The 23200-nt window shown below is 39.6% G+C and overlaps 2 protein-coding genes across 9 annotated transcripts in view; one reads left to right on the forward strand and one right to left on the reverse strand.

Moving 5' to 3' along the window:
* septin7b (septin 7b) overlaps positions 1–21920 on the reverse strand; it is a 35200-nt gene extending 13280 nt beyond the window's left edge. For 4 of the 7 annotated variants that reach the window (XR_013823644.1, XR_013823645.1, XM_079894063.1 and 1 more), the window contains exons 1-9: positions 21829–21920; positions 17868–17967; positions 12757–12863; positions 8688–8788; positions 7983–8117; positions 5486–5603; positions 2746–2838; positions 910–1006; positions 67–118 (exon numbers count right to left, since the gene is read on the reverse strand). Coding sequence is in view for 3 of the 7 variants with exons in the window: in XM_079894063.1 (XP_079750189.1) it covers positions 67–118; positions 910–1006; positions 2746–2838; positions 5486–5603; positions 7983–8117; positions 8688–8788; positions 12757–12863; positions 17868–17877 (713 nt within the window). In the remaining 4 variants the exon portion in view is untranslated. Of the gene's footprint in view, positions 1–66; positions 119–909; positions 1007–2745; positions 2839–5485; positions 5604–7982; positions 8118–8687; positions 8789–12756; positions 12864–17867; positions 17971–21828 lie in introns of all 7 variants that reach the window. The other 3 variants (XR_013823646.1, XR_013823647.1, XM_079894062.1) reach the window with 1 other exon arrangement.
* Positions 21921–22883: 963 nt separating this feature from the next.
* slc25a32b (solute carrier family 25 member 32b) overlaps positions 22884–23200 on the forward strand; it is a 9396-nt gene continuing 9079 nt past the window's right edge. The window contains exons 1-2 of one of the 2 annotated variants that reach the window (XM_079894347.1): positions 22884–22971; positions 23097–23200. The exon at positions 23097–23200 is cut by the window's right edge and continues 77 nt beyond it. In XM_079894347.1, coding sequence (XP_079750473.1) covers positions 23124–23200 — 77 coding nt within the window. In that variant the 5' untranslated portion in view covers positions 22884–22971; positions 23097–23123. The remainder of the gene's footprint in view (positions 22972–23096) is intronic. The other variant, XM_079894346.1, reaches the window with a different exon arrangement.

The raw sequence follows: 23200 nt of genomic DNA on the forward strand, positions 1-23200 counted from the left end.
GTATGAAGACAGTCCAGTCATGCGTGTCATTACTTTAGATACATGAAAGACATGTAAGGTTTGTACCTGATGAGCATATTCCTCACGAGTGTGAAATCACAGTGGTCTCCATTCTCAACTGGGCAGAAACAAACAAGAATCAAGTTTTAAACACATCGAGATATTATTCAAATGCCATTTATAGCTGTTGACTGCCGGACAGATCGACCTCACAAACAGCAGTTTCAGCGTATAATCACATCCAGGAAAAACACTAGCCTTCAAAAGTTTAGGGTCAGTACGGTTTTAATGCATTTATTAAAAAATAACATTAAAAATAAAAAATGTAGATCATCTGTTCTCTATGTGAATATACAGTAAAGTGTAATTTATTCCTGTGATCAAAGCTGAATGTTCAGCATCATTACTCCAGTCTTCAGTGTCACATGATCCTTCAGAAATCACTCTAATATGAGGATTTGATGCTCGAGAAACATTTATGATTATTATCAGAGCTGAAAACAGACTTTTTTAAAAACCATGATCCATTTTATTTTTCTTTGATGAATCAAAAGAACAGCATTTATTTGAAATAGATTTTGAAATAGTCTTTACTGTGACCTTCGATCAATATAATGCATACTTTCTTTTCTTTGCAAGTATTCATTTCTTTAAATTTTTAAAAAAAAAATCGTTCAGCGAATGGTAGAGTGTATTCACTACGGGAACTCCAATGACTAAGATTATATATCCAGGGATTATTTCCTAATATTTACAGGTTTTCCATTGCCGTAGGAACCCAGTTCCTCAAAATGAACTGATTCTTCACAAAAAGCAAAATTTCCATCCATAGTTTATGTATTTTATTTTAATGTAACCTTCTGAACCGAGACGATCGCACATTTGAGATTAAAACTGAAACTCATGTACCTTCTGCCACTCCCCACGGGTACTGCCGTCCTCTAACCTTCTTCCCGTTCGCCTCGATAATAGTGTTGCTCCCAACCACAGCCAGGGGCAACCGATCCTGTGTGTGTGTGTGTGTGTGTGTGTGTGTGTGAGAGAGTGAGTGTGAGAGAGTGAGTGTATGTGAGAGAGTGTGTGAGAGAGTGAGAGAGAGAGAGAGAGAGAGAGAGAGAGAGAGAGTGTGTGTTTTTGTGTGTGAGTGAATGAGTGAGTGTGAGAGAGAGAGAGAGAGAGAGAGAGAGAGAGAGAGAGAGAGAGAGAGAGAGAGAGAGAGAGAGAGAGTGTGTGTATGTGTGTGAGTGAGTGAGTGAGTGAGTGAGTGAGTGAGTGAGTGAGTGAGTGAGTGAGTGAGAGAGAGAGAGAGAGAGAGAGAGAGAGAGAGAGAGAGAGAGAGAGAGAGAGAGAGAGAGAGAGAGAGCGAAGCCTCATTACAACACCAAATTCCTTCAAAGGTGATCAGATCATCTATGTTTGTAATAAGCAAAATCAATCAATATTCTTGTTTGAGCGTTTGAAAACACAGCATTTATTATAATTTTTAATATTTATTTTATTTCTAAAAATAGAAAATTTTTTATTTCTAAAAAAATTCAACAACTGACATACAAATCTTTTTCAGCACATATTTAAAGGGATAGTTCACCCAAAAATGAAAATGCTGTCCTCATATACTCACCCTCAAGTTGTTCCAAACCTGTATGACTTTCTTTCTTCTGCTGAACACAAAAGAAGATATTTTAAAGAAGGTTGGTAATTAAACAGTTGCTGGTCCCCATTGACTTCCATAGTATTTTTGTTTTCCTACTATGGAAGTCAATGGGGTCCATCAGTCGTTTGGTTACCGACTTTCTTCAAAATATCTTCTTTTGTGTTCAGCAGAAGAAAGAAAGTCACACAGGTTTGGAACAACATGAGGGTGAGTATATGAGGACAGCATTTTCATTTTTGGGTGAACTATCCCTTTAAAACCCCAAATAAATAACACTCATGGATGGCTGTTCACAAGGAATCCGTGTGCTAAAGCAACACAAGCTTGGCAGCCTCTCAACCTTCAGATTCAGATCTTCACCACGATCACATTCGAGGACAGACTTTATTCTGCTATTCCAATAGCATTTCAAGGGGACAGATCACAGAAAACTGAACATTTCTTATTTTTCTTCTGAAATAAGTGTGTTTGATGTACAAAGTACAACACGAGACTCCTCCTTCAGCACATTTAATGAAACTAAGCCGCAAAAACAATTTGTTTTGTTTATGATATCACAAACATTGGAACAATTCACGTTCGAGATATTGAATTAAATGCCAGATAAAGTTACTTTTCAGCTGAAAAACTAATAATAACCAAGAAAAAAATTAAATGTCTGGTCTCTTACAACCATCTGAAACATATTCCAATACAAACACCATAATTTCATATTTGATGCAAGTCATAATTCATCAACAGTGGATCATTAATAAATTGGCATTAATGCGCGGTGATTATTGATTGTGAACTGCTCTTTCACTATGAATGTGCAGCGCTCATATTTATTATATGAAATCATCGCCAATAATCACATTTGGCTGTATCGTGACTTAAATATTTAAGTTTATGACCTTACTTTTTTTGACTTTTTATTCCCACATGTACTCCTAAATACATTTTACAGCTCACACACATCTATTTTTATTCGCAAATGCGTGTGAAATGCTTGCAGTGTCTCGTCCTGATTACATACATGTTGTCAAAAGACTTCAATTATGATTGTTTGTTTTATTTGGGAAAGCATGCTTGCACAAATATGGAGCTCTTACTTTGATTTTCTTCACAATCTTGTTTTCTTCCTCATCATCCGTCTCTGGAAACTCGTAGATTTTGATCTTGTGCTCCAGGATTTCTCGCATAATCTAGAGAAACATAAAAACGTCACACAGCCTTTCAGAGGATCGCCAAGAGCGAGTGTTTAGGGTCGAGGAACATCCTCTGTTTATTTGTTGGTGCTCAAATCTGTTCATCTGATCTTTCCCGTCTGGGCGGCACTTCTGTGCTCCTGCTCCTATTCCTGCAGAGATAATGCCTCTGACAGATGGCAAAACACTCAAGACACACACACACACACACACACACACACACACACACACACACACACACACACACACACACACACACACACACACACACACACACACACACTCTCACACACACACACACACACACACACACACACACACACACACACACACACACACACACACACACACACACACACAGCCGGAGGCCTGAACTCCTGCTGTCTTTCTTGCCTTTTCCTTAAAGAGATAGTTCACCCCAAAATTAAAATTAGCCCATGATTTACTCACCCTGAAGTCATCCTAGGTGTATATGACATTCTTCTTTCAGACGAACACAATCAAGTTATATAAAAAAAATGTCCTGGCTCTTCCAAGTGCATCTATCCATCGTAAGTGCATCTATCCATCATAAAAGTGCATCTATCCATCATAAATGCGCATCTATCCATCATAAAAGTGCATCTATCCATCATAAAAGTGCATCTGTCCATCATAAAAGTGCATCTGTCCATCATAAAAGTGCATCTGTCCATCATAAAAGTGCATCTGTCCATCATAAAAGCGCATCTGTCCATCATTAAAGTGCATCTATCATCATAAATGTGCATCTATCATCATAAATGTGCATCTATCATCATAAAAGTGCATCTGTCCATCATAAAAGTGCATCTGTCCATCATTAAAGTGCATCTATCCATCATAAAAGTGCATCTGTCCATCATAAAAGTGCATCTATCCATCATAAAAGTGCATCTATCCATCATAAAAGTGCATCTGTCCATCATAAAAGTGCATCTGTCCATCATAAAAGTGCATCTGTCCATCATAAAAGTGCATCTGTCCATCATAAAAGTGCATCTGTCCATCATAAAAGCGCATCTGTCCATCATTAAAGTGCATCTATCATCATAAATGTGCATCTATCATCATAAATGTGCATCTATCATCATAAAAGTGCATCTGTCCATCATAAAAGTGCATCTGTCCATCATTAAAGTGCATCTATCCATCATAAAAGTGCATCTGTCCATCATAAAAGTGCATCTATCCATCATTAAAGTGCATCTATCCATCATAAAAGTGCATCTATCCATCATAAAAGTGCATCTGTCCATCATTAAAGTGCATCTATCCATCATAAAAGTGCATCTATCCATCATTAAAGTGCATCTGTCCATCATTAAAGTGCATCTATCATCATTAAAGTGCATCTATCATCATAAATGTGCATCTATCATCATTAAAGTGCATCTATCATCATAAATGTGCATCTATCCATCATAAAAGTGCATCTATCATCATTAAAGTGCATCTATCATCATTAAAGTGCATCTATCATCATTAAAGTGCATCTGTCCATCATTAAAGTGCATCTATCATCATAAATGTGCATCTATCCATCATAAAAGTGCATCTATCATCATTAAAGTGCATCTATCATCATAAATGTGCATCTATCCATCATAAAAGTGCATCTATCATCATTAAAGTGCATCTGTCCATCATTAAAGTGCATCTATCCATCATAAAAGTGCATCTATCATCATTAAAGTGCATCTGTCCATCATTAAAGTGCATCTATCATCATAAAAGTGCATCTATCATCATAAAAGTGCATCTATCATCATTAAAGTGCATCTATCATCATAAATGTGCATCTATCCATCATAAAAGTGCATCTATCATCATTAAAGTGCATCTATCATCATAAATGTGCATCTATCATCATAAAAGTGCATCTATCATCATTAAAGTGCATCTATCATCATAAATGTGCATCTATCCATCATAAAAGTGCATCTATCATCATAAAAGTGCATCTATCCATCATAAAAGTGCATCTATCATCATAAAAGTGCATCTATCATCATAAAAGTGCATCTATCCATCATAAAAGTGCATCTATCATCATAAAAGTGCATCTATCATCATTAAAGTGCATCTATCATCATTAAAGTGCATCTATCATCATAAATGTGCATCTGTCCATCATAAATGTGCATCTGTCCATCATTATAGTGTCCCAAACGGCTCCGGGGCTTAATAAAGTCCTTCTGAATTGAATCGATGTGTTCGTGTAAGAAAAATATCCATATTTAAAACTTTATCGACTAAAATAACCAGCTTCCGGCAGACGGCCTACGCAAGTCGACTTAGGCCAAAAGAGAAACACTTGAGCTTGACGCACGACGTAATGACGAGCGCGATTGCCCAGCCCAGTGTGCTTGAACCGCGAGAGACGTCAAAGCTTACGCTACTCCTACATCTACGTCACACATCGTCAAGTGTTACTCTTGTGGCGTAAGGTGACTCGACTACTCAACTAGAGATAATACCCTGACAGATGGCAACACACACACACACACACACACACACACACACACACACACACACACACACGGTGCCAGAGGAACTCCTGCTGGCTCTTCTTGCCTCTTCCTTAATCAGGAGTTTAGAGGACATGGCTGGGCGGCCGACTGACCTGTTTCTTGAACTGTTGGCACTCTTCGGGGGTCAGAGTATCTGCTTTGGCAATCAGTGGGATGATGTTGACCTTCTCGTGCAACCGTTTCATAAACTCGATGTCCAAAGGTTTCAGTCTGGAGCAAAAACATACAACACAACAGCATGTTAATGATGACAGTTCTCTCAGTGTCTTTAGTGGTGTTAAAGACTAATGCAAGAATCGCTGAAACTACAGTGGGCAAAAGTGATGACATCATTCTTTAATCAAATATTAATAAAAAAAAAAAAAATTGTTAAACTCCCCCTGTAGTCAATAATTTGCGATTCATCCAAGTCTATAAGCAGGATCACAGTTAAAACTCTGATTTGCGTCTGATCCACAGAGAGCAGATGTCATGTACATTAATTCAGATTAAATCACAGAATGGCTGGGATAAAAGGTTATAGTTCGGATATAAACTAGAACAAATCAAAATAGAGCAAATCAAACTGATGCTTCAGGTAAAGATTGCATCAAATGCATTGTTACACCTGTAGGTGGCGACAAGTGACTTGTGTTTGTCATTGAATCATTCATTCAAGAGATTTGTTCAAAAACGCTGATTCATCCAGTAATTAAACAAATGAAGACTTTACAAGTGAGTCATTGAATCATTCATTCAAGAGATTTGTTCAAAAACGCTGATTCATCCAGTAATGAAACAAGTGTCATTGAATCATTCACAAAAAATTAGTAGTTCAAAGTAATCAAAAAGCACTTTTTTTTAATGGACTGTTTTGTCAGAACCTTAATAAATTACATGTTATTTTATTTAGTGGTTTATTCAGAATCATGGGAGAATCGTGACCTCTAATTTAAACGAAAAAAAATTTGATTTTCAGTTTATCCAGAATCGAGCAGCTTCAACGCAATGAAACATGCCAAACTGTGCTGGCACAACAAGCTACCAGTGGTTGTGTGTTATCGTGCTTTTGAATCACGGTTAACAACATCCATCAAGCTATTGACTGTGAGCCACGCTTCAGTTGTGATAATCATCAGGATTGTGCTCCTGCGTCTTCACTGCATCTGCGCACAGATCCGCTATTGTCTGAGAACAGCTGTGACAGTGACAGCCATTCTCCTGTTCTCTGACTAAGAGGAAAGTCACAGCTACATGAAATCCATTTTAAATCCTCTAAACAGAAAAAAAAAAACCCTGAAAAACATAAGGGGAAAAAATAAACAGAAGTATACAACACATGCATCTCTTCTGCTCACCAATGCTGCATTTATTTGATCAAAAATACAGTAAAAATTGTGTATATAACGCACCGTGGACCTTTCCCACGCCACATTGTAGGGTGCAATTCAACACATGACACAAAACTGAATAAACTCAGTATTACACTTAATTAATGAGGCTGGAATATCACTGGTCATGTTTTTCTTCCTATTATCAAAGAGGACATGTTCTGCTTTTTTCCACATTCATCTCTCTTCAGTGTGTGATGCTGATGTTTGAGCATGAAAAAGCTCCAGTTCTTCTCTATATCAGTGTCAGTGTTTCTGAACTCCTGAAACGCCTCCACTGTAGTCTTGAGTTTCTTCCGGGAACGAACACGTCACAATATTCCTCATTATAATAATTAATGCGCAGAATAAAGGGGCGGGGCCTGGTTGAGTTAGTTAGTAGTGTGTTAAACTGGCGGTTATGGTAAGGGGCGGGACATTTCCCAAACACACTCGAAGCGCTCGACCAATCACAACACACTGCTCCAGCTGACCAATCAGAGCACAGTGTGCTTTAAGAAGCAGGGAGACTGGAACTAAACAGAGCGTTACTGACAGACTGGGAAGAGAGGAGCCGCAACAATGGAGAATATGAGGAGAATAATGCATTCAAACCATAGACTGTAAATAAATATGAGCGTAGTGTGCGTGACGTCACCCGTAGTGTTTCTGAAAAGCATTTCTGAAGTCCAAAGTGGGCGGAGCCAGCCGTCGCCATCTTGGAAGCGTTTCACTCCCGGATATACGAAAATGTGCAGTGAGGCGGATTAGCAGAGGTGACGTGACGCTAACACACAGCAGACAAACGACTAGTATTGTCAGTGGCAATCCACCTGTCACTCAAGTGGCCACGCCCTTAATTAATGCACAACTTTAAGGCTTACTATAATTTAAACGGATGAGTTATAAAAAAATTCACCCCCCTCACAGTCGTCATGAAGGGCAACATTAGCTATATAGACAAAACCACTTCTTGCACCAGACTGTAAACACGTGTTTTTTCTGCTGTAAAGTTGGGCATTTTAACATGGGGGTTTATGGGATTGACTCTCTTCTGCAGCCGGCCTCTAGTGGCCAGTGGATGAACTGCAGTTTAATCTCTTCAGTGTTGGATTCAAGAGAGAGACAGGAAGGTGTCTTCTTGATTCAAACCCATTAAAAACAAAATCAAAACCTTGTAAAAGGGCATCACAGGTCCTCTTTAAGAGTAATAAAGAGCATTAGGTCTCTGATCCCTCACCCATGTCCTGACGGAGCGATGAAGTACAGGCAACAGTGAACTCTGCTGTCCGGCATCTGCCGTCTGTTCACACGGGACTCGGCGTTCAGGTAATCCTCAAACTTACTGTCGATGTGATCAATGACCGGCTGCCAGCTGGAGCAGAACACAGAGATTCAGGTCAAGCTTTAGGAACACCATCTAACTATATCAAGCAAACTGACATTAGGGCTGCACTATACATCGATATTATCGGAATACCGCAAATGTATATATCGCGATATGCATATCGCAACGGCTTACAATAACTGAACAAAAGACAAAGAGAAAATCACTCACTTCTCTTGGCTGAATAACTTTTGTAGCTTTAATAAGAATCAGTATATATTTAATTCATTCAGTGAAAACTAAGCAGTGTTTTATTTTTACATGATTATTCAGTTTCTGTTTCAGTTTCTCCACTGATGTTAAAATAACACTTCTTACGCGACAGTAAAACACTGTCAGAAGCTGTAGGGATGTTTTCTTGTCACTAAAAGAAAGTAAAACACACATGTAAATTATATAATTTTAAATATATTTTACAGATCATTTAAATTTATTTTACACACTTTAAGCATTATCGTATCGCTTATCGAATATGGCATTTTTCTTCAATATTGTGCAGCCCTACATTAAACCATGCTGAGATCATTATATCTGGCACTCGACCAGAGTCGCTCTCACCAGTTGCTGTTGTCCACGGCGTCTCCAAACCCAGGCGTGTCCACTATGGTGAAGAGCAGCTGCACGCCGCCCTCCTTCATCAGCACCTTCGAGTGCTCCACCTGCGGTCACAGAGCATCTGAGTGACCTCACGGACGGCTGAGGCGAACGCTAGTCTACTGGGCCACTTCTGGTGTCTGACACACTCTGGCTATCAGTGGCGAACGATTAAGGTCAGGAATCGACACTCGTTATAAAATTTACATTTCGATTCCTCATCGATTCCTTTGTGAGCATTTTAATATGACTTCAAACAATTGAAGAGAGAGACAGGGAGTGAGACAGGTAGAGAGAGAGAGACAGACAGACAGGTAGTGAGATAGGTAGAGAGAGAGACAGGGAGTGAGAGAGACAGGTAGAGAGAGAGACAGGTAGAGAGAGAGAGAGAGAGACAGGGTGTGAGACAGGTAGAGAGAGAGAGACAGACAGACAGGTAGTGAGATAGGTAGGGAGTGAGACAGGTAGAGAGAGAGACAGGTAGAGAGAGAGACAGGTAGAGAGAGAGACAGGTAGAGAGAGACAGGTAGAGAGAGAGGGACAGGTAGGGAGTGAGACAAGTAGAGAGAGAGACAGGTAGGGAGTGAGACAGGTAGGGAGTGAGACAGGTAGAGAGAGACAGGTAGAGAGAGAGACAGGTAGAGAGAGACAGGTAGGGAGTGAGACAGGTAGGGAGTGAGACAGGTAGAGAGAGAGACAGGTAGGGAGTGAGACAGGTAGAGAGAGAGACAGGTAGAGAGAGAGACAGGTAGGGAGTGAGACAGGTAGAGAGAGAGACAGGTAGAGAGAGAGACAGGTAGGGAGTGAGGCAGGTAGGGAGTGAGACAGGTAGAGAGAGAGACAGGTAGAGAGAGAGACAGGTAGGGAGTGAGACAGGTAGAGAGAGAGACAGGTAGGGAGTGAGACAGGTAGAGAGAGAGAGAGGTAGAGAGAGAGAGACAGGTAGAGAGAGAGACAGGTAGGGAGAGAGACAGGTAGAGAGAGAGACAGGTAGGGAGTGAGACAGGTAGGGAGTGAGACAGGTAGAGAGAGAGACAGGTAGAGAGAGACAGGTAGAGAGAGAGACAGGTAGAGAGAGAGACAGGTAAGGTGTGAGACAGGTAGAGAGAGAGACAGGTAGGGAGTGAGACAGGTAGAGAGAGAGAGAGGTAGAGAGAGAGACAGGTAGAGAGAGAGACAGGTAGAGAGAGAGACAGGTAGAGAGTGAGACAGGTAGGGAGTGAGACAGGTAGGGAGTGAGACAGGTAGGGAGAGAGACAGGTAGAGAGAGACAGGTAGAGAGAGAGACAGGTAAGGTGTGAGACAGGTAGAGAGAGAGACAGGTAGGGAGTGAGACAGGTAGAGAGAGAGAGGTAGAGAGAGTGAGACAGGTAGGGAGTGAGACAGGAGAGAGACAGGTAGAGAGAGAGACAGGTAGGGAGTGAGACAGGTAGAGAGAGAGACAGGTAGAGAGAGAGACAGGTAGAGAGAGAGACAGGTAAGGTGTGAGACAGGTAGAGAGAGAGACAGACAGACAGACAGGTAGTGAGATAGGTAGAGAGAGAGAGACAGACAGACAGGTAGTGAGATAGGTAGAGAGAGAGACAGACAGACAGACAGACAGGTAGAGAGAGAGAGAGGTATCTGGGCATCAGTGGCGTGTGATGCAGAGATAATCCTCATGAAGCTGCAGTGCTGTGAAAGGCTCTGGACTCTCAGTCACTCTTAAAGCTGCAGGTACAGACATGCAGGACACAGCTGTTACTGGAGGAGGACGGAGGAATGCTGGAGACGCACAGTTATGATCTTATCAAGGCCTTCGGAAAACATTTATGGCTCGTTTCCACTGAGCGGTGCGGTACAGTCGTACGCAATTATTTCCGTTTCCACCGTCAAAAGTTGTGAATGGTACCAAAATGCCGTACCGTACCGTACTCACTGCAGAACGCTGATTGGTGGACAGAGTATCGTCACTTGCGCGTGCAACAGTGGGAATGACAACATGCCTTTTTTTATATACAGCTGAAATATAATTCTAGTGTTATTGTGTCACGAAATGTAGTTTTAAGAGTTTTTCAGGTGAGAATGTAGTCGTTTAAAGCTCAAATCTGTGGTTTATTTATAAAGATTGATGAATACTTGACCCAGGCGATCACCGGGCGCTCTCGTCCCCCGCCTGGAGCAGCCTGTCCTCGGCTAGTCGTCCTGGTGTTTGCCGCTGACTCTGGCGTCTCAGCAGTGGTTAAACATGAGGTATAATTCGTCTTGTGTATCTAACGGGCGATATTTGGTCTCGTGAATCTATAATCTGTTTTGGCTGAGGGCTAAGTGAAGTTTCATAACTGTATATATTTAAGCCATTTGTCTTTACCGTTGTAACGTTAGACTAGAACGCTCACTTAGTAAGTTTGACTGAATTGTTTGCTTTATTTCTTATTGTATAGCTTCTTGTAGCTTTTACTTATACTTTTATAATGGCTAATATTGATAAAACTGAAATTTAACTAAAAGAGTTGAGTTTTGTCATTTTTTATTTTATTATAGTGAAGATAATCACTGTGATGTTGTTTTACTGCAACATCTGTTGTTATGTACAAATGCACATATTGCCTGGACCATATTAAAATGTTTAATATTTTTATATTATATTTGAACGAAAAGAGGCAGTGTTTTATATTTCGTTTTGTTATAAATAGGTTATGAGTGCAGTGAATATAATACGCGTTTCCTGAACCACATTTGTGTGGCTATAATGTTTAAGATTTCTTTAAATGAAAACGTAAAGAGTTAGTGTGGTGTTTTATAACATATTTCGTTTTATTGTTGCCTAAAATACACACACAGAGATAACCGGAGTAGCAGAGCGAGCGGAGCGGCGCTTTCAAGAACACGCTGTTGCATTTGCAGAATAACCGGACTCGCGTCCTCGGGAGTATTGAGAAACGCACTTGTCTTCTTGTGACAAACAGTCACATGTCGAGAACAAGATCTGCTGTATGTCATCCATTGTTGTTTATAGTGTTGTCAAAGTACCGGTACTTCGGTACCAAGTCGGTACTGAAAATGTGACGATACCAGCATTTCTGTAGACCCGGGTACATTCGGTACACACTAATAGGAGCTGCTTTATTATTTAAACATTAACCCTGCATGTTCTGCTTGTCTCTGTGTGAATGACTGGCGCAGACGCGTGGTTTAATTTACCTCACACACTCACACACTCTCTCACATACACACACACACACACACACACACACACACACACACACACACACACACACACACACACACACACACACACACACACACACACACACACACACACTGAAGCTCGTGCTGTTTTCAGTCTCTGCTGCCTCACGATATGATGACATGATGAAATTCATCTCCAGAGCCGCTCTGAGAGTCACTTCATGAGCAATTTACCGTTTAATTTGAGAAAAAGCTATCGTCATATACACACACGGAAACTCAAAGGTCTTCACGGCAACCCGTCAAAATAAAAGTTCGGTTTAACTTGAAGAACTTGACAGAAATAATTAGGCTACTGTACAGTAGATTTAGCTACGTCTCCATGGGATTTATAAGCAATGTTTACGTTTAAACAGCATGTAGCCTTTAATGCTTAAATGTATTATTCACTTATGATTACCGTCATAAATAAAGTCATTGAATTGAATTTAATATTTTTTTCAAATAGTTAAATAAAATAGAAAAATAGTTCCAACAGATTTTGCTGTGGTACCGGAATTGGTACCGAGAACCGTAAATATGTAACGGTATCGGTACGACTATGGAATTTTGGTACCGTGACATCTCTAGTTGTTTACTATGTCTCTTTCTTCTTTGCGCGAAAATGACGTCGATCGCTTCTTTCCGGCACCACGCCTATCAAGTAAGGGCACTGTTGGCGGTGGAAACGCAAGCCGGATCAGGGTTTACCGAACCGAACCGAACCGTACCGCTCAGTGGAAACGAGTCGTTATGTAGATATTTCCCAGAGCACAACAAGCAGAATCTACTGACATTTCACAGACAGAACTGGGCTTTATACCTGAACTGTTTTCTTGATTCTGTGCGAAGGCCCGGGGTATTCTCCGGAGTACAGATCCGTCAGGAACAGAGAGTTGATCAGCGTGGACTTTCCCAACCCTGACTCTCCTGGAGAAACGACAGAAAATAGAGAGAGACGTGAGGTTAATATTCAGTGCAACATCCTATAAAAACAGTAGAGTTACTGTAAGAAACACCAGTGCTTGAAAGAGAGTTTTAGATGAGCTTTGGTTTTATATATGCTACTATTCAAAAGTTTGGAGTAACATTTTTTTATCTGAAAGAAATTAATACTTTATTCAGCAAGGATGCTTTCAAAACGGATTAAAAAGTGACAGTAAAAACGTTTATAATGTTACAAAAGATTTCTCTTTCAAATGTTCAATTCATCAAATAGTTCTGAAAAATAAAATGCATCCATGTTTCCCCCAAAAATATAAGCCGCAGATCAGCTGTTTTCAACATTTTTAATAATTAAAGCATATTAAAAACACCACACACACAAATAAACAACATTAAAAGCTTGATTTTCACCAAGGGGGACTTTAAACAAACAAAACTGGGATTCTCAATGTATCCAGGATGGTGCAGCTCGACACTAACCGCTTCGAAAAGTCAAACATGACGGACTCGATGTGATGATGCTTCATTATCACGTATTTAGCATTAAAGTGTGAACGCAGAGCACGAGCAGCGGGACTACACCAGGGAGACCGGATGAGCGCTGGATGAAGGCTGGAGCTAATAGAGCGTGGCACATTCATGCGCGCGCTCTCACGCAGAGTTCAACACATTAACTACAGTAAACTGCCTCTGGCAGGGCGAGTGTTCGGCCTCGTTACAGATCTGGCCCTGTTAGAAAACCCAAACACTAATGCAAGAACAACTGGGTGAAGTCCACCTGCGCGGCCGATTTGTATTACAGATCAGCAAGAGACATCATTAATGACGGAAAACCAGTTAAAAATTGCAGGGCTCGACATTAACTCTCTTCACGTGCTTCAAAGTAAACCGGTCATTCACTTGGACGAGTAAAAAATGTGCTTGTTTAGGAAAAAAAAAAAAGGATTTTTTGTGTGCGTGTTGTAAATATAATTTATTCTGAAGCAATATTGTTCAGTCAGCGTTGACATGTTTAAGTCTGTATATTTTTAACCTTTATAAATGATATTTCTTCCCCCTAATCGGTTTAAATATAGGCTTCATCTTATATTTTAAATTCTTAAATTTTATCAATTAAATTAGAATAAGACACTATAGGGCTGGTACCAATCAAAGTAAATAATTTACACTGAAATATTTAATGCAGTTGTAATTATGTAATAAGATTGTTAAAAAAAAAAAAATTAATATACAAATAAGAAATGTTGGAAAGAATAATAATTTTAAACGAAACTAAACCACCGGTAGGTGGCGGCAGGGGACCGTCTTAATGAGCGAGTCATTGAGCCATTCATTCAACCGATTCGTTCACACAACTGATTCATTCGAGAATGAGGCAGTTGTTTATGAATGAGTCATTGAATCTTTGACTCAACCGATTCGTTCAAACAACTGATTCGTTCAAAACGCTGAACAAAAACATTCAATATTGCGTCTAAAATGTGACTTAATATGAATTACTTGTTTATTGAACTGTCATGAAATCAGTGTCACATTTTCAATCGTGATGGTGTTCTGCACTCTTGTTCGTGTGATGTTGCTTAACTTTATCAAATGTTATAAATATAAGAACTCCACATTTTGGGTTAGGGTTAGGTTTACCGCAGTAATGTGAACTGAGTGTCTTTGTGTGAGCTGCACTCATTTGTTTCCATTTCTGCGAGAGCCTCAACAGCACAACCTTGTTACCGTCAGTACATTACATGTGACTCTGGACCACAAAACCACATGGGTCATTTTTTTTGATATTTTGAAAGCAGAATAAACAAGCTTTCCATTGATGTATGGTTTGTTAGGATATGACGATATTTGTCTGAAACACAACTATTGTAAATCTGGAATCTGAGGGTGCAAAAAAATCTAAACATTGAGAAAATCTCCTTTAAAGTTGTTCATTTATGTTCATGATTGTGCTGCACTCACTCACAATAATAAATGTTTTATATATTTACGGTAGGAAACTTACAAAATATCTTCATGGAACATGATCTTTACTTAATATCCTCATGATTTTTGGCATAAAAGAAAAATAGATCATTTTGACCCATACAGTGTATTGTTGGCTATTGCCACAGATAAACCCGTGCGACTCGAGACTGGTTTTGTGTCTTGTATTATTCACTATTAATCGCCACCTACACTAAATGAATGCAGAATCACTCTCACGTTTGGTACAGGGTTCCTGCAGGTTTCAGTTAGTCAAATTTAAGACCTTTTTAAGACATTTTAAGACCATAAAGATTGAAATTTAAGACCTACACGACGCATTGCCAAAACATATTCAAATCAAAGAATTCATTTTATTTCAATGAATTCAGTAATTGAAAAAGCATTAACTTAATTTACAGATAAAGCAATCACATTAGTAACCTTCCACACCCAACAACGCGTGTCAGAGAAAATAACAGAATCAGATATAATTTTTTTTATAGAAAATTGTACTTTGCATATTATAGGCCTACTGTAAAAAACACATAATTAGATGATTTTAGTTGATCATAGTTGATCATAACTAGAGATGAAATGGCATGAACATTTCACTTAATTATTATAGTGCCAAAAATGATCACGGTTATCACAGAATCCTGTTCAAAAGTACTAATACTACACAATGAAATCAATTCACCAAGTTATGTCGAAAAACAGCAAATAACAAATAAAATTAGCATCAATACGCACTAACATAAACATTAAAATAATACGATTAAAAATGATAGCCAGATTTTAAAAGTGTCATGCAACATGTTATATGTACATGTACAAGTTCAAATAAAGTTGACAAAAAAGGTTTTTATAAAAAAATAAACCTCACATATTTCAGACTTTAATTTATCTTTTTTGACTCATTCTTTTTATAAAAAAATTATTTAGTGACATTTACAATACACTTTAGCTTATCTTTTATTATTAATAGTAAAATTCGGTCCGATTTTCCCGTGGCGTCTGTCGTTGCTATGCAACTCCACAATGACAAAAAAGTTTTAGTGGCTAATGGATTTCCACCGCCGAGAAACGCTTGCTGTAGCTCTATGACAAGATTTATTTACGGAGAAGAGAAAAACACCCGTAGTGTTTGGGTGCACGCGCATCTTTTTCATGTCGCTGCGCCTGGAAATAAACGAGCGCGTCGCTTCTATTATAAGTGCGCTCACCGCGCGCCTACATTTGAATGAACTTGAGCGCGAAAAAGACGCGATATGTGAACGGCCTCTTGGCGAGCGACTTCGATACTTTTTTGCTACTTTGTAATAACTTTATGCGGCCAGCGTTTCTGGAAATGAACGAGGGTAAAATCTTTTTTAAAGGAGAACTCCGGTCAATTTTAACATTGAGCTCATTTTTTTGTACATTTGGAGTGCTGTCAATACAGAGAACAACGACAAAAATCTGTGTTGCCTTCACCGAGTTATTCTATTTTTAAAATTTGCACCCTGTTGACTTCAATGGGGCAAGTACTAAACCTGCTTTTAGCCTCTTAACATCCTTGATGTGTCATTACAAGTGCACAGGTCATGTGAGTGATTCCTCAGAGTGAACACGAGTGAATCTGACTGCAGTAGATGTGAAAGATATGAATAAAAATGATGTTATTTTTTTTTTGATTTTTTTTTTTTTTAGCTGAAAATACAAAAAAAGATTTTGCAAAAAAGATAGTGAGGGCAAAAGAAATATATAAAAAAACATCCTGTTTTTCGGTTGAAGTCCAAAGTAATCGATTGCCGAGTTCACGCGCGTGATCATAGGTATTAAACCTATGCGTGTGAACTCTGCAATCGACTACTTTGGACTTCAACCGAAAAACAGGATGTAAACAAAGGTATTTGCGCTGGCTTAAATAACATCATTTTTATTCATATCTTTCACATCTACTGCAGTCAGATTCACTCGTGTTCACTCTGAAGGAATCACTCACATGACCTGTGCACTTGTAATGACACATCAAGGATGTTAAGAGGCTAAAAGCAGGTTTAGTACTTGCCCCATTGAAGTCAACAGGGTGCAAATTTTAAAAATAGAATAACTCGGTGAAGGCAACACCGATTTTTGTCGTTGTTCTCTGTATTGACAGCACTCCAAATGTACAAAAAAATGAGCTCAATGTTAAAATTGACCGGAGTTCTCCTTTAAGACCTGACTAAATGAAATTTAAGACCGCGGATGAAAATCTGGCTGTTTTTAAGACGTTTTAAGGCCTTAAATTTAAAGTTCAGAATTTAAGACATTTTAAGACTTTTTAAGACCCCGCGGGAACCCTGTTGGTAATTCCCTTGTTATTGATGTTTTTAATCAGGCTATAAGTAAAATTCTCTTTCACCTGCCCCTTCAAAAACCCCACTTGTCCCAAGCGTTAATGTCGATCCCTGTTTGGGATGTTATGTGATGAACAAGTCTAGCGGCTCTGCTCACAGACCATTATATAAATATTTCGCAGCTGAAAAGACCACAAATAATGCCTTTCACTTGTGGGAATAACTCAACCACGAGTCCTCGGGTCAGATTCATAAATGCAGGGGATGTCGTCTACAAAAACCACAGCTCGCACGCAAGGCCAAAGAAAACACAGTCCTGCACGCTTTCAGGCTAATCTTATAAAAAAACAGGACAGATCCTGTATCACTCGTAAAAGAGTTACCTTCAAACCTACACTCACTTTCTAAACCGTCAGTGCTCTTCACTGCAAAGCCCTTGCATTTTTCAAGATGAACAGGATGTGAAATCACTGCTATTCAACCCTGGCTTCCTGTGTGGTTTTCCCAACAGCATTCAGACCAAATGTCAAGAATGTAGTCTCAACCTGGCAAGCGTTCAAAACTCGACCGGAAGCTTCTCGAGTGGTCATTATGACTGAAGCGCACGACGAGTCCATCACGAAGGGCTGCTAACTTCATTAGAGTGTGATTCTGTAGATGAAGATCCAAATCAATACATTCAACGACTGCGTTTTCTTACCCACGACCATCAGCGTGAACTCAAAGCCCCGCTTCACAGACTTCCTGTACACTTGGTTCGGGAGGCTGGCGAAGCCCACGTATCCCTCCAGGTTCTTCTGCTGCTGAACACACACACACACACACGTTTGATCAGGGAGACTTGCACCGTAAATACAATCTTTTCTCTTGAATAAGCCCACAGAAGGTGTTTACTGTGCATGAAAATGAACTGGTCATACTTACAGCTGTGTGTTCCAGAAGTGCACGTTATCCGATGAAGCACGGAGATTCAGGGAAGGCATCGAACAGCATTTTGGGATGAGAAGGGAGAGAAGAAAAAAAAAAGAGAGAGAGACAGAAATTTATGACACGCAAAGAGTCATGACCCCAAAATTCATGCCAAATGCTTAAGATTGAAACAGAGATTAGCTGGTAACTTTAACAGGAACAGAAACTAGGTTTAAACCAAAGCTGGTAAGGCAAATCAAACATGCACAAACAGTTTAGAGAAAAAAAAAAGAAAAGTGTAAAAAAAAAAAAAAGTACTAATAAAATATTATTAAAAAAATAAATATATATATTTTTAAAAAAAATAAAAATTAAAATAAGATATTTATAAATACATTTAACATTACCGTACTAAAGAGAGTAGAAAAAACGCGTATAATATTACATTTCGCAATATAAATTGGATCTTTGTTTGTACATTGAAATATTTAGCTGCCTTTCAATATTAAAATGCTCCAGGATGATCATATCTGGCGTGTAAAAAATGATACAAGATGTTTGAATGGATGTCTTTCCCCCTTTAAAACTCCACGTGGAATATTCCTCACAATAACTCACCAAAACAACAATATAAATCACAACATTTCCATGAAAGGCTCAGTGTGTTTCCATCCAATGTTGCGAATTCAACTCGTGTGCAAAATTGGAATATTAGTGAATAAAGCAGCATTTCGTTCAAACTATCAGTAATAAACTAAGTTTCTGCAATGTGGCTCATCATAAACGAGTGTGTTCTCTGGCGTTCGGATGCTGGTGTTCGGGAACACACTCGTGTGTGTGAGACGCTTCTGGAGGGAATTAAACCCAGTCATTCTGATCACACACTTCGACTCCGGTGTTTCAGAAACACCAAACCAACATTAGAGACGCTGCGACGCCATTGGTCCACTGGTTACTCCAGTTATCCAATCACAGCTGACACTGAGGGAAAGTCACATGAGGTTATTGAGGGATTTATTCAGTAAATGTGTTTCCATCGTAGTTTAAGCGCATGTCCTCTTATCGGATTAAACATTTATCCACCTCAATTAAAGCCTCTCTCTACCTGTCTCACACCCTGTCTCTCTCTCTACCTGTCTCACACCCTGTCTCTCTCTCTACCTGTCTCACACACCCTGTCTCTCTCTCTACCTGTCTCACACCCTGTCTCTCTCTCTACCTGTCTCACACACCCTGTCTCTCTCTCTACCTGTCTCACTCCCTGTCTGTCTCTCTCTCTACCTGTCTCACACCCTGTCTCTCTCTCTACCTGTCTCACTCCCTGTCTGTCTCTCTCTCTACCTGTCTCACACCCTGTCTCTCTCTCTACCTGTCTCACTCCCTGTCTGTCTCTCTCTCTACCTGTCTCACTCCCTGTCTCTCTCTCTACCTGTCTCTCTCTCTACCTGTCTCTCTCCGTCTCTCTCTCTACCTGTCTCACACCCTGTCTCTCTCTCTACCTGTCTCACACCCTGTCTCTCTCTCTACCTGTCTCACTCCCTGTCTGTCTCTCTCTCTACCTGTCTCACACCCTGTCTCTCTCTCTACCTGTCTCACTCCGTCTCTCTCTCTACCTGTCTCACACCCTGTCTCTCTCTCTACCTGTCTCACACCCTGTCTCTCTCTCTACCTGTCTCACACCCTGTCTCTCTCTCTACCTGTCTCACACCGTCTCTCTCCCTCTCTACCTGTCTCACACCGTCTCTCTCTCTCTACCTGTCTCACACCCTGTCTCTCTCTCTACCTGTCTCACATCGTCTCTCTCTCTACCTGTCTCACTCCCTGTCTCTCTCTCTACCTGTCTCACACCCTGTCTCTCTCTACCTGTCTCACATCGTCTCTCTCTCTACCTGTCTCACACCGTCTCTCTCTCTCTACCTGTCTCACTCCCTACCTGTCTCACACCCTGTCTGTCTCTCTACGTGTCTCACACCGTCTCTCTCTCTCTACCTGTCTCACAACCTGTCTCTCTCTCCCTACCTGTCTCACACCCTGTCTGTCTCTCTACCTGTCTCACTCCCTACCTGTCTCACACCCTGTCTCTCTCTCTACCTGTCTCACACCCTGTCTCTCACACTCCGTCTCTCTCTATACCTGTCTCACACCGTCTCTCTCTCTACCTGTCTCACTCCCTACCTGTCTCACACCCTGTCTGTCTCTCTACGTGTCTCACACCGTCTCTCTCTCTCTACCTGTCTCACAACCTGTCTCTCTCTCCCTACCTGTCTCTCTCTACCTGTCTCACTCCCTATCTCTCTCTACCTGTCTCACACCCTGTCTGTCTCTCTACCTGTCTCACTCCATCTCTCTCTCTACCTGTCTCACACCCTGTCTGTCTGCCTCTCTCTCTACCTGTCTTACACCCTGTCTCTCTCTCTACCTGTCTCACACCCTGTCTCTCTCTCTACCTGTCTCACACCCTGTCTCTCTCTACTTGAGATGAGTCAGTGCCTACATATGAATGATGTTATGAAATCTAGTTATGAAATTCAAAGCAGCTCAAATAGCTTTGATTTGAGAGCAGAATGTGAAACGATTCAGCTAAATTCTCTTTCATTTGGATATAAAGTCAAATAAAAGCAGTGAAGACGGCTCTAAAGTGTGCGACCGAACCGTGTTAGTGATTACTGGTGTTGGCAGCACAATCACAGACGCCTTTAATGTCACAGCATCATTTATTCTGCATGATAACTTGGATTCTTTTAGCAATCCATCTCATGACCGCCCTTTACAGTGTTGCTTTAATGAGTCCCTGAGGCTCTCAAAATATGCAAGGAGAAGCCGAGACTGAAGTAAAGCCAAATACTAAAGCCACACATTAACTAAACTACACAAACCCGGTGTCAGACTGGGTGAAGTGTGCAGGTTTTTTTAACACAGATCTGACTGAGTACAGGATGTGAGAGCCTGACCGCAAACTGAATGACATACAGAATCTGCTTTCATCTGAAGGAATTAACTGAGGAAAATAACATTTAATAGCAGATTATGTCCACCAAATATATTGTATTCAACAAATAGATGAAAGAAAAAAACATTATTTGAGCTTTATCCATCCCTAAATCCTAACATCTGCAGGAATGAGTGGCATTTGGAGTGATACAAATGACTAATTTAATGTAAACAGCTTTTAAAATTAGATTATTATGGCGATTATAAAAACAAACAAACAGCAGAGCAACACTGAATGTTCAGTTTTCAAACCGGTTCGCATGTCTTTTATCTGTCTAGTATCTATCCACCCTAAATATCATCTCTGCACGACATTCTTTAGTTTCTTTATAACTAATAAAACATCTATTTAACAAGTTAAGTATAACACAGAAATTGAACAGCTGCGTTAGCTGCTAACCAACATTAGCTTGCTTATGTTCTAAAAAATATATATAAGTATTTCTGCAAAGTATGTGGGTGTGATGTTTAAGAATTGTGAAAACTTGGGTGTATTTGGATAATTTTGACTCATTAAATTAAGTACTTATTTGGTTCATTAAATTCTAACGAACGTACGCCGTTTTTCGTTCGAGAGGAAAAAAAACTGACAGGAAATGCCTCGCGCGCTCTCACTAACCGAACGTTAAATTACACTAAAAGCAAACGCGCGAGTCGCGAGCGTCGATTTAAATTACCGAAACGCTCCCGATAAACGTTACCGATCCTCAAACGGCGATGTTTTTGGTAGATGGTATATCGTAAAAGTGATCAGAACTTACCCATGATGTTGATGTTCAAATACCGCTTTAGAAACCGATCGCTCTTTGGCAGCCCTACATTCCCCTTGTTACCACTTCCGCGAAACTCTGCTACGCCATTGGCGTAGAAACCGGTCACATGAGTGGAGTTTGATTACGCAAAATACGTGCCTCGAATTTGGTGAATAGCCCAATGGCCAGGAAAATCAATAAATCTCGCGATATTAAGTGCGCACGCACACCTCCCTGAGGCCGACCAGAAAGATAAAAAGATAATTTAGTCAAATATTTTTGTATTATAAATAAATATTTATTAACGGTTTGCTTGTAGTGCAACTTGTACTACAAGCATACAATTATTAAATATTTATTATTATTTATTAAATGTTTTTTTTTTAGTATAATAGTATGAAAGTTCTTTTACTATTTGGTATTTTAAAATGAATCGTACTTTTAATTTATTTATTTTTGTATTACATCATATGTAAAACAATATATAGAATAAACTTAACTAGCTTTAAACCAAAACACTGTTATCAGTAAAATTGCAGTTTTATCTTTGTAGCAATCTTAATAGCGTTTCACAAAAGTAAAAATAAATAAATTAATACATGACTCAATCAATACAATTATGTGGTTGTTTTATTGATAGAATAAAGTAATTATACATCAATTATTTATTATATAATTCTTTCTTGAGACGTGTAAATTAGATGCTTTGTGTAATTGTATTTAGGGTTAAATGGATATATTACTGATCTATAATTGGTTAGAAATTATGAGCCTATAAAATAAATACAATTTCCTATAAAATCTCCTATAAAATAATAAATGTTCTATTTACAGTATACTTTAAAATCAATGGCTCCCAATGTTATATTTTTCATCGCGAAACTTTTTTTTTAACTCAGAGAACAACATATAGATTATAAAAGAGAAAAAAAGTCATGAAAGAAAAATACACAAAATGTAGTACATAAATGATTAATATACTGTCTATATTCTATAATATATTTCTGCTACAATAAGTGCTCGTCAAAGACTCTTATTTTGAAATTTCAATGTTGCGCATGCGCAGTTGGTGTTGTGTACAGTGGCGTGTTCCAGTTTCAGCATGTTTCCGAATCATCGCTGCTGTCACTGTACATGATCTGACATTAACCGGTAAGGTCACGGACACCATTGATTTTTGCTGAAAGCAGCTGTGATAGCAGATCCCATAAACATCTTTACTAGTAGAACCGGTTTGAAATGATCGAGGAATGTATTGAATACAGTGTGTGATTTAGTGTGTTGAACCGCAGCACCGGAGGGTCATGAGCTCCAGTCCCGTTTCGGGTTCGGGTTCTCCGGGCCTGAGGAGTCTCTTCAGTCACGGGAAGCTCGAGAACCT

Source organism: Squalius cephalus, assembly GCF_949319135.1.
Source record: "Squalius cephalus genome assembly, chromosome: 15".
In the NCBI taxonomy this organism is placed as follows: Eukaryota; Metazoa; Chordata; class Actinopteri; order Cypriniformes; family Leuciscidae; genus Squalius; species Squalius cephalus.